This window comes from Pygocentrus nattereri, chromosome 23 (assembly GCF_015220715.1).
Source record: "Pygocentrus nattereri isolate fPygNat1 chromosome 23, fPygNat1.pri, whole genome shotgun sequence".
NCBI classification, from domain to species: Eukaryota; Metazoa; Chordata; class Actinopteri; order Characiformes; family Serrasalmidae; genus Pygocentrus; species Pygocentrus nattereri.
In genome coordinates this window covers 29,074,329-29,086,394 of record NC_051233.1, presented here as the reverse complement: position 1 = coordinate 29,086,394, position 12,066 = coordinate 29,074,329, and the positions used below count along the sequence as shown (strand labels likewise).

Genomic DNA, 12,066 nt, shown 5'->3' with positions numbered 1-12,066 from the left:
GGGCTGGGCGGGGCTTGTGCGCACAGACGCCGCCCACTCCAAGCCACGCCCCACCAACGCACAAAAGCCAATACTTTGATCGAGAGTTTCTTGGCATAACGTGCTAACCACATATACACAGGTCAGGCATTACATTATGACCAACTGTCCATTTTATCCGCTCCACTTACTGTACAGCTGCAGTTACGGACTGTAGTCCATCTGTTTCTCTGATACTCCGTTACCCTGTTCTTCAGCGGTCAGGACCCCCATGGACCCTCACAGAGCAGGTACTATTTGGGTGGTGGCTCATTCTCAGCACTGCAGTAACACTGACGTGGTGGTGGTGTGTTAGCGTGTGTGGATCAGACACAGCAGGGCTGCTGTTGGACTGAAAACCATAAATATCCAGCCAGCAGCGTCCTGTGGGCAGCGTCCTGTGGGCAGCGTCCTGTGGGCAGCGTCCTGTGACAATGAAGAAGGACTAGAGGATGACCAACACAAACTGTGCAGCAGCAGATGAGCTCTCGTCTCTGACTTGACATCTACAAGGTGGACAGACAAGGAGTGTCTAATAGAGTGGACAGGGAGTGGACACAGTGTTTAAATACTCCAGCAGCACTGCTGTGTCTGATCAACTCAGACCAGCACAACACACACTAAAACACCACCACCACGTCAGTGTTACTGCGGTGCTGAGAATGATCCACCACCCAAACAGTACCTGCTCTATGAGGGTCCATGGGGGTCCTGACCACTGAAGACCAGGGTAAAAGGGGGTAACAAAGTATCAGAGAAACAGATGGACTACAGTCTGTAACTGTAGAACTACAAAGTGCAGCTATACAGTAAGTGGAGCTGATAAAATGGACAATGAGCACAGAAACAAGCAGGTGGTCAGAATGTTACGCCTGATTGGTGTATTGTTTATAGTGTTAACCCGAACAGTTCGCTCCCATAAAACACCCATTTTTGTACATTTGAATGTATTTTGCATTTTGAAATCACTACACTGTGAAACCTGAAGAGTTGAGTCACCTCAGATGGTTTGAGGAAACCGATGGCCTAAAACGTTTGAAGTAGCTCAAGTAATTTGACCATAAATAATTCTCTGAATTGAAAATGAACAAAACACACGTTTATTGTTGTGTAAACTTAAGTAAAGTGTTAGTTTGAGACGTCATAGCTTTGAGATGATATCTCATTAGTTAGAGATTAGTTATTTTGACATACTGTCTCATTAGTTTGAGGCAAGTTATTCAGACATTATCTCAGTATTTTGAAAGTTGTCATTGAGATATCTCATTATTTTGAGGTGTTGTCACTTTGAGATCTCAGTATATTGAGATAAGTTGTCATTTTGAGATACTATCTCATTAGTTTGAGGCAAGTTATTCAGACATTCTCATTATTTTGAGATAAGTAGTCATCTTGAGATACTATTTCATTAGTTTGCGGTAAGTTATTCAGACACTCTCTCAAGATAAGTTGTCATTTTGAGATACTATCTCATTGGGTTGAGAAGTTATTTTAAGATATGATCACTATATTAGGAAATTTGCATATTTATACATATATATTTAAATGATGTCTTAGCATCTCAAAAATAACAGCACAGCCACCCACTTAAATGCAAAGAAACAGAGGCTGGACTTTTTAAAGTGGTATGAATGGGCTCCACAGCATAGTTACTGCAGTGTTATATTCATGTAGAAAGTCTGTGAGTAGAACTCGGTTACCTTACCAGCCTGTAAACAAGAGGCGAGAAGAGCAGTGACTCCGTATGAAGATGTGCATTTCACTGTGAAGCCAGAGTCCAGAGGCCTCTGACTGCTAGTGGTCTCAGACCCCAAAAGGGGTTCAAATCAGAAGCAGTTCATTTCTCTCACTATACAAAAAGCATGATGGAAAAAGATGAAAGACGACCCATGGGCAAGTCCGAAGGGAATGAGTGGAATAAATGGCCAAAAATATTTTTTAAATAAATGTTAACAATTTATGGAAGAATGTTCCAAGTTAGAAGAATGAAAGTTTACAGTAAACACCATTTAGAAGAAAAATGCTGTCACTACAAAATGGTCAGTTCATTTGCCTGTGCATTACAGTGTTCAATAAAATAGCAAAAAATTTTTAAAAGCTTTACTGGACTAAGAGAGAGGAAAGCGCTGGAAATAAAGACAAAATAAGCAAATAAACTCTTTTAAAACGCAAGTCTCAGACGCTGAAACCTGGGCCCTTCATAAAGACCGCAGGTGCTACAGATCCAGAACGCCAATGAGTTCGTACTCATTGTAATTCCATCTTCTACATGAGCTTTTCCTCTCCTTACATGATCCCAGCACCATTTTACAGATTTGAGGCTTCAACATGCACGTTATACGTACCTACTCGCCTTTTCTACAACTCTCAGGATTATAACGGTGAGTGCATTCACATGCACTTAATAATCCGACACCAGCAAAAAGTCTGATTTAGCCAGTAATCCAATCAACACGTTTACATGCACTTGAGTTATGAGATAACCCTGGATCCACAAGCCAGGCAGTAATTGGATTTTTGCTTTGCAGCCAGCCAATAAACACACAGTAAGCATTACGTAAATATAATGTAAACACAAATTTCATTCAGTTTTTGTTTGAAAAACATTGAACTTTCATAATTTCGAAAATGAAGAATATTCAAATCCTTTATTTCGTGTTTGGTTTCAGCATCTCTCCAGAAGTGTTTCACTGCAATCTTCCGACATCCGTCTATTAGTTTACATGCACTGAGAAATCTGATCACCAAGCCAAAAGCCAGCTATCTTTACTGGATTTCCTAATCAGATTTCTTGGTCGGAGTATAGAGTTTACATGACTATTTGAACAATCTGCTATCTGTAGAAATCCGGTTATGATCAGGCCGATAAAGAGCGCTGGACTTTAGTCGAGCAATCAGAATTCTAAGTGTATGTAAACTCAGTCTGATTTCCATTCGATTTCTTAGTCTGCGCATGCGTGAATCAGACGGCAGCAATGCGTTGAGACGCGCTGAAATCCAACACAAAATAAAGGAATATTCTTCTTCCAGATGATTCATGTTCATATTTTCAAGTCACGCAATATTTTTAAAAAATGAGTTTTACGTTACGTTTGTCACGTCTTCTGTGAGCTTATTGACAGGTTGCAAAGTTGAAATCTGATTACTGTCTGACTCTGTAAGCACAGTTTCCCATTATCTGATCATTCAAGGGCTTGTTCACGTGTTGGTCAGATTACTGACAAAATCAGATTTTCTGCAGTTGTCGTTAAGTGGACATGACTTCAGCGATAGGCTAATCAGACACGACAAGGTTCAAATTCACTACAGGAATTAAGGAGAATCGTAAGCGTCTTAATGCGAGAATCATCAGTTTGGATAAAGAAACAAACGAGTGTGTAAAGATTCACTTTATTAAAAAGATCATTGCCACTTTCATAGGAGGAGGAGAAAAAAAAAAAATACTTCAAGCCCAACTCTGACCAATCATGGCTCATTTTTCTTTTTTTTTTTTATATACGCACAAGACACGGATCCATCACAACACTGCTGACTGTCCCCGTTAGCCACATTCACAGCAGACCAGAAATTAAAAATAACACCTTAAAATTTTTAAGTATAAACTACACATCAGAGAAAACGTGAAACAAAAAGACAGGGGGAGGGGGGGGGGGGGGGGGGGGCAGGGGTCTCAGGAAGATGCACCAAGAAGACGCAGATGTAAAGATTTACATTTGAAACTGAAAACTGGGAAAACGCTGGTCTTTAAAATAGAACAAAAACTCATCATGAAACCAGCACTGGAGATGAACACGAGGCCAGCAGACGGGACTTTACCGTTCCAGAGCTGAGAGAGAAAACAAGCTGTAAAACGGCCTCAGAGGTCAGGAGGAGAGAAACAGAGGACGAAGCGGAGATGTGAAACGTCCACCCCTCGTCAGTCAGCGTCTGGTGTGGGGCTGGCTCTCGGGCTGGCAGACCTAGAACGGCTAAAACACAGAACACACACGGATTGGACTGCATTCTCACTGAAAGAGCAGCTTGACAGCCATGATCAATGCGCCACACTCGTATTATATAATTTAACACCAGCTGCTGTACATAAGCTTCACTACAACTGGGGCAAGATGAAAATGGTGTACATGTGATTTCATTTTTGGGGAGCATTGTGGCTCCGCCCTTCTTCTGTACAGGAAAACAATATCACCCAGAGATTACTAACACAGATTACTGTGTGTTTGGTAGAAAGATGCTGAATGTGCGTGTTTGTGTTTATGCATTTACATGTGTTTTTTTTATTTACTTTATTTATTCAGTAAACTGCCCGATTGACATCATCTTATATTTGCCTCCCTCGTCATGATTTTTGTCTGGCATGTCCTGCTTATTTGTTGACCTTGGATACTATATGGCCTATATACTATATTCTACTATATGGGGGGGTCGATGCAGCAATGTAGCCGTTTGCTGATTGGTTCTTTGTTTACATCACCACCCTGTCGCGCTGTCAAACCTGAAAGCACTCAAATCAAATTTCTAACAAAAGCGCTGCCTAACCAGCTAGAACAGAGTAGCTAGTTAGCGTTAGCTTAGCTAGCATGTTGCCAGCGTTGCTCACCACACAAGATTCAATTTAGACTAATAAAAGCTTTAATGACACAAATTTAGATGAAGATTAAGACCCTTATTAGTCCCACAACGGGGAAACTTCACCTCCACATTTAACCCATCCGTGAAGTGAAACACCACATACACTCTAGTGAGCACACACACACACACACACACTAGGGGGCAGTGAGCACACTTGCCCGGAACGGTGGGCAGCCAAATCCGCAGCGCCCAGGGAGCAGTTGGGGGTTAGGTGTCTTGCTCAAGGACCCCTCAGTCAGGTGCTGTCGGCTCTGGGGATCGAACCAGCGACCTTCCGGTGACGAGGCTGGTTCCCTAACCTCCAGCCCGTGACTGCCCCATGATGACGAGGAAGCGAAGTCGAGTGGCTGATGTCAGAGGGACAGAAAGCTGAAATGATCGCCTCTGGTCTCTCAAGCTTGAGCCTCCTAGCTAAGTTAACGCTAGCCGGCTCTTCAGTCCTGGCTAACTTGGCTAAAGACATCCAAACACCACAGCGCCCCTTCGATTTGACTAACTGAGCTGCTATCACAAGTATACATGATCAAAACGTATAATAGCGAGAGCAAAGTCGATCGTTCTGCGTTGGAGTGACAAAATCGGACCTGTTCTGTTAGAGCTTTAAGCCGTAGCCGGTTAGGCTAAGCTTACACGAGAGCGCGGTGCCTCCCACTGCAGTACAGGCTCAGATCCAGCGAACCGGTAATTAAAAAAAGACCTGTTCAGAGGACAAAGACTCAAATCTGAAAGCAAATTCGAATGACTGGTGTTGAAATATTAATGCAGTTATTCGGCTACAGCTGAACCCACTGCAGTACAGTTTGTTTCAGTACCATACGCTCAAACACCACCCGACTAGAGGATTCACATTTACGGCAATTGGCTGACGCTCTTATCCAGAGCGACTTACAATACAGGTAGGCCATGGTGGTGTTAGGAGTCTTGCCCAAGGACTCTTATTGGTATAGTGTTGGGGGATTGAACCCCAGTCTACAGCGTAGAAGGCAGAGGTGTTACCCACTACACTAACCAACCACCAGGATAAACAAGATGACCGCACGCTGAGAGCCCGAAGCTGGAGCGACAGACAGAATCAAGCGCGTTTGTGGTGGGTGGTGTGTATGTTGCTATTAGCCTGTTAGCACTTAGCCATTTGTTTGTGTAGCTCTCTTTGGTTCAGATTTAGTGGTACAACAGATGGAAACCGAAACCGATCTCAAGTCTGGACCAGCACGGAACAGCCCAGTACGGCCCTCAGAACCATTTGGCTCGATTGTGGAAAGGTGGCCCCCCCATGTCTGTCCAGCCAAACTTTAAGAGATTGCTCTCTATATGAGGGAACTCACCTGTCTCTTTTGCTGCTGGGGGAGCGGGAACGGGAGCGGGACCTGGACGCGCTGCGCGCACTCTGTCTGGAGCCGGAGCGGGAACGAGAGCGGGAACGACTGTTCACATCACAAAAACACAAAATATCAAAACACAGGTAGGTCAGCAGAAACAGTACAGATAGAGTACAAGCGAAAAATACTGACCTTAAGTGTTTAATATCTTTTCACAAAAGCAGCTAATATGGAAATTATTTGAAACTTAAGACAAATTCTCTAGATGAACACTGCTGCAAACGTCAATCAGACACAGTAGGGCTGCACAATATATCATTTGCTTAGTTATTGCAACATTGGCCTCATCAATATACGATTTAAATATAGCACCAAGCCACAGAACGCTTAAGAGCCTCTAATTTTAATCTTTTTTTTTTTTTTTTTTTTAATTATTAAATGTATGCAGTGAGCATTCTGACCAATCACAGTTCCGGTTTGGTTATAAAAAAAAAAACCCACACTTTGTTTTCATATGTGTGTATATGTGTGTATGTATATATAAAAACAATTACATTACCTGCTCCTGCGGACGGGCGTTCTGGACCTCCTAGCAGGGCTTCTGGACCTGCGCGCGGGGGAACGATCCCGCCGGACTGGCGACCTGGATCTGGACCGGCCCGCGGATGGTGACCTAACACAATACGGATGATTGTAAATGGACTATAAGCTTTTGAAATGTGCCGTATGGACTGAACACATAATTAGCTTCTACATCAAGATGCAGCTAAAGGGATCAGCTGGGACAGTGACCATCAGCTATGTCCAGTGCCTTATTGATCTACGAGATTAACCGACATTCAGCCCTCTGTAATCAGGTCCACTTTCAATTAGCATTTTCTCAGGACAACTCACCTGCTCCTTCGCCTGGAGTAGGATGGGGAACGGTATCTCCTACAAAGTGGACATGAAAGGTACATTAGCAATTTAACACCCTGAATCTGACCTGCATCATTCTATTCAAAATACATCACACACAGCATTAGTTTCAGGTTTTTGTTGGGCAGCAGAGTTTGTGTAATATGTATATGATGGGTTGATCTGTACTTACCGCTCATTGCTACGGCTGCGAGAGTAGCGGCGACCACGGGACCTGGACCGAGACCTGGAGATGGAAAGCATTACTTTAACAATATCGCCTGTTGCTGAATTTTACAAAAAGACCTTGAAAGATGGTAAGAGAGCTTTAACAGTGGCTACACCTTTTTTTTTTGCTTACCAATGGTTCAATTAGTCGCACTAGAATAATACATGAACACGTAACTAACACAGTTCAACTGTCAGTCTAACTAAGGTCTTAGTTGAGCTAGCCTTAAACCTGATTAGAAATTCAGTCCAGACTATTTCAGATTGGTTCAGAGATGTACATTTTTATAATCACGCTATTGTCAGGCACACAGAGCTTCTGCCACCTTTCCTGCATCATTACAAAAAAGATAAAGATCAAAAATCCTGAGTATAAAGCAGTGTCGTCATTTGACCCTGGACATCACTGAAATGTGGTTTTACCTGCTGCGCCGGCTGCCTCTCTTGTTGTAGCGGTAGCAGTCGTAGGCGTAGTGGCCACATTCTCCACACTGGTAGCAACGGTCATTTGGATCGAACTGTCTGCGGCTCGGCCGACCAAAGCGAGACTTCCGGGACATTCCGTTCGACATTTCAACGCGGATGCGGGTCCCGCAGAGCACCCTGGGAAACGGCAAAACAGGTTAACAGGGCTAAACTGGTTGTGCTTTGTTAAGGCCATATGTGTTAGCATGCTAAACTAAGTAGACTAGGGCCCAATAGCATTTCTTATTTTTACCCCATTTCTTATTTTTCTCCTATGAAACGGCACCGACAAATACTAAAAATAATAAAAAGAGCAGGACTTCATTAACGGCTACTAGCGCTGCTCTGTAGGCGGCTCCGTCCGTCTGCAATGACCGCAGCGGAGGGTGAAGTTCAGCTCCTCACTGCTGGGCTTCAAATGGGGGGCAATTATTCATCATCGCCCACCCCTAATTCTTCAGTGATATGAAGCTGAAGTCAGATATTCTCCAGCTTCTCGATCAAATTTTCTCGTTCAACCTTAAATGAAGCAGCAGTTACATTCTGGCGCCTCAGCCATCAGAACTGCAGCACCATTTAAGGTGGAACGGAACACTCAGCAAACTTTACTAGCAATTTTTATACCTGTTCTGAAGAAAAGCACCGAAACGCATTGAAACAACAGTAAACTAGAAAATATTTATTTGTGGGTTTCCTTGGTCAAGTAAACAGCCATCTCGCCATTTTTTCTTTTTATCACAACGCTCTGGTTGGAGCCTCTGAAAATCTGTCTGTTTGGAGGTCCATGTAGTCCTAACACTTTGTCCTACCTCTCTCTCGGAGGGGTAAGGGCTAAGTAACAGGGGAAGGGGCCTGAATGAACAAGGGGCCAATCCGGTCATGCCATACAGTACATATTCACAATCTCTGGACCTTCATTCAAGGCTGTACTTTTAAATCAACACAAACACCACAGGCTTTAACATCATTCAATAAACCAGCTTCATCATAAGTTTGTACCCTAGGGTTGTTCTCCACCCTTTATTTTATTTATTTTTAAACAAAATCTACTTCTGAGCGACAACGTATATGGCCTTCCAGCACTCACCCTTACAGAGCTGAGCTCCCTGAAGAGGTCAGGGGGGGTCAAATGTGCACCATGGCAAAGGTAGGCAGATAGAACTCAAGCTGACTCACTTTCCATCCATCCCCTTCACGGCGTCCTCGGCGTCTCTGGAATCCTCGAACTCCACAAAGGCGAAACCTGGCGGGTTGCGCGCCACCCAAACACTTCGCAGCGGCCCGTAGTAGCTGAACGCCCTCTCCAACTCACCCTTTGCTGCGCCATTTCCCAGGTCCCCCACGTAGACCTTGCAGTCGACCGTACTCCGTGACGAGTAAGACATCCCTAATCTGAAACCTGAAAGGGTATTAAATTATGGCAACCATACAGTGCAAACTCAAGATACTTTGACCAAGTTAAATGAAAGTTTCAGGTTAAGGCAAAGCACTACATTCAAACTATATCATTTTAAAATCCCCAAAAATTGCATTATTCCATAGGCTGGGTGCACATAGGCTACGTTAACACAGTGGGTTCAAGTAGCCCAAATCTGATTTTCTCACCAAATTAAATTTTTTTTATTGTCTGTTCACATTATCACTTAAATGTGGTCTATATGCAATATTGGTCTGAACAGTCCAGCTCCTAAACAGACCCAAATGCGCAAAAGAACGACGCTTCTCATGGCTCATCCAGAGGTAAACAATCATAACTGCCAACACCAGTTGCTCCCGGAGCTTTCAGTTTCATCTGATGTTCTGAAGTTCTGATGAAGTGCTGACAGCTCGGCTCATCGCCCAGAATGTGCTCGATTTGTCATAAGAGAGGCACGTTATTTGGCTAGGGTCACTTCTTTGGTTCAAGTCCTCGGATTCTTTAAACCTTCTTTGACGCCGCTACCCCGGCCTCCTTTGGCTGCGTTCGGCCACTTCTTTCGAAATCTCCGAACACGGAGCGACTGCGAAAGTCTTTTCTTTTTAGTACAGAAACATCAGCCTAAATGTTTTTCGGAGGATTTCACCTCAAACCACTCTGAATGGTTGTGTTTACATCTTAACAACTTAAAGAGGGGCTCCACCACCTCTTCAAAAATTCCCAAATAATTCAGTCCTTGAGATGTAGTCAGTCATTCTGAGTGGTCTGATGCGAAGAGGTTCCTTTCAGAAAAACTAAGGTCTGGAACGAGAACATGAACACAAATAACCCCGCTCGGGCAACGCAGAGCAAACGCCTGGCCCTTCCGTACAAACTCACCGCACGATCTTACATGGCTGTGGTGGTTAGAACACTCGGTACTGAAGGGGTGATGGAGTACAAACCGGAGAGGGATCTAACGTTATTCCAACAGCCTCAACAGCTAAACGTGGGCAGTAGAGGAGAGTGAGCTGCTTCTCCTCAACTCTTGGATTGGAAATACGATAATTAGTCAGATGTTAAGCCATCTTTGCGTGAGACTCAACTGCTCATCTGCTGTGGCAGTTGAGAAAACATGCTGGCAGCACAAGACCACTTGGTCAGGCTTGGCTGTGTCAGCGCGCCTTACTGTAATGCTCTGAATGCGGCTTGCGTTTGCGTCGCATTACAAAACGCGTAGTGACACATTTTTGAACGCAACTATGCGTGAAACCCCGTCTGTTTCTTGGGCTTGAGGCATCCACGTTCACAACCTTGCGTGAAGTAGATTTCAGGCCTTAGACACAAATGTCTTCACAGTGAAGGTGATGGAAACCAGGGGTCATCGTGCCTACAACACAAATATAAACATTTAATTTACCACCCCAAACCAGCAGTGAGACTGCAGGTGTCTGAGCCTGTAGTGTGTGATGTTGTTAAAACTGAGGTAAATCTGAAGAGAGACATTTTTCTTATTTTGTGGGCTATTTTGCCTTAAACGCCCTGCAAGTATCCCTTAGAACATCACAGGTTCACAACCCAAAGCCATCACCCTCACTAAAGCCATCATAAAATTAAGTTTCAGACATTAAGCAGCATAAATATAGCCATGTAACTGCCAACTACCTGGGAGGGAGCATTTAGAGCCACTACACTCATCAGACGCCTGGTTACCATCACCATTGTGAACATTTATGAATCCGTAGGTTTCTCTAGGGAGGAGTATTTCACACCCAACCACTGAACTAGTTTTAATATCTCATTGGAGAATTTAGAAAAGGCGGTGGACTTCCCCTTCGAGTCGATTCTACCAACGACTGGGCGAAATCAGCCCAGCTAGCTTAGCAAGCAAGCTAGGATACAAACAACTAGCATCACAGCGGCAGGGCGGCCTTTAGAAAGCGAACCTCTCAAACCAAAACCGAGCATAAGAAGGAAGATAAAACCTCAGAAGAGAAGAGAGACGATCTTTCACCAACAGCCCCTGCAGAACTGAGAACCGCGAGCTGCCCGTTGCTACGCAGTCAGCGCGGTATCGAGGCGAACAACGGAGCTAAAGCGAAGGCCGCAGGCTAACAGGCTAACAGGCGCTGGTTATCCGCCAGTTTCTGACTCGAAACAACCAACTTGTATGATCCACCTTAAAAGGCGCAGCAGGGCCCAGGAACTAACCCAGCTGTGTAACTTTTACATGTACCACAATGTAACGAACTACCGCACAATTTAAGGTGGGACGGAAAATCCGACTGCAAAGCTAACTTTAGCCTCATCGCGCGATCAGCTGCTTTGTTCCAACAAGTCGGTGGCGAAACTGAACAGAACCGGCCACGGTTAACGGTACAACCTTCAAACTAAACCCACAAACGCTGGAAGCGCAGATTAAATCCCCTCAGCCCGGCGGCTCTGCGTTTAAACCCCGCCCGAGCCTCCGACGCGCTCTCCCCGCTGCACACGACACCGACGCTGCACGGCCTCTGGAGCTCGGCGGCCAGCTTCGTGCTCGAATCTCCCCGTTCCACCTTAAATGGCGCAGCAGGTACACTCTGGCGCCCAAAGCGTTATGGTAAGCGCTGCACCATTTAAGGTGGAACGGGAAAATTTCGAGCACGAAGCGACTTTAGCCTCGCCGCTCTAACGCGATTAGGGAGCCACGGCGAGGCCGAGAAGCGCAGCGCGCTTACAAAAAACCCCGTCCGGCGCGAAACGGACCGGACAGTTAAACACCGAACAGCACCAACCGGCACCGAAGCGCCGCTGCCGCCGCACGCGACCCGGTTTTTTCGGTTTTCTCACCGTTTCTTCGCCTCGAATCGCCGCACGCGCTCTGCTCACGGAAATGCACGCGGAGAGAAGCGCGCTGCTGTCGGGTTCGGAAGGGGCGGGGCTTCGCCGACGGAGCGCTCTGATTGGTTGGCGCAGTCAGGAAGGCGCGATTTTTACTTTCTGTTTTCTTGGTTGTTGTCGACACTCTTCGATCCATCGATTATCGAACATCGATCTATCGATTATCGAACATCAAACTATCGATCAGCGATCTGTCGCAGCTGTTTGCTTGTAAACTTAAGGTTTTTTTAT

The 12,066-nt window shown here is 45.0% G+C and overlaps 1 protein-coding gene across 3 annotated transcripts; it reads right to left on the bottom strand.

Moving 5' to 3' along the window:
- Positions 1–3,788: 3,788 nt before the first annotated feature.
- On the bottom strand, positions 3,789–11,892 carry srsf7a (serine and arginine rich splicing factor 7a). 3 transcript variants are annotated; one of them, XM_017713887.2, is made up of 8 exons: positions 11,785–11,892; positions 8,733–8,955; positions 7,515–7,694; positions 7,057–7,110; positions 6,861–6,899; positions 6,526–6,639; positions 5,973–6,071; positions 3,789–3,986 (listed from the first exon to the last, which is right to left on the bottom strand). In XM_017713887.2, the coding sequence occupies exons 2-8, from the start codon at positions 8,939–8,941 to the stop codon at positions 3,935–3,937; spliced, it is 747 nt and encodes a 248-aa protein (XP_017569376.1). In that variant the 5' UTR covers positions 8,942–8,955; positions 11,785–11,892; the 3' UTR covers positions 3,789–3,934. The 3 variants fall into 3 exon arrangements, with proteins under 3 accessions (XP_017569376.1, XP_017569377.1, XP_017569375.1); XM_017713888.2 differs by lacking the exon at positions 11,785–11,892 and adding an exon at positions 11,336–11,593; XM_017713886.2 differs by lacking the exon at positions 11,785–11,892 and adding an exon at positions 9,254–10,830.
- Positions 11,893–12,066: the final 174 nt, after the last annotated feature.

What these genes read in the sequence shown, in the direction of transcription:
- srsf7a (XM_017713886.2), bottom strand. Translation starts at nt 9,308, where the DNA reads ATGATTGTTTACCTCTGGATGAGCCATGAGAAGCGTCGTTCTTTTGCG. An exon ending in TCGTTCTTTTGCGCATTTGG is followed by an intron (nt 8,956 to 9,253) that starts GTCTGTTTAGGA and finishes ATACCCTTTCAG; the next exon opens with GTTTCAGATTAGGGATGTCT. An exon ending in CGCAGCCGTAGCAATGAGCG is followed by an intron (nt 6,900 to 7,056) that starts GTAAGTACAGAT and finishes TCCACTTTGTAG; the next exon opens with GAGATACCGTTCCCCATCCT.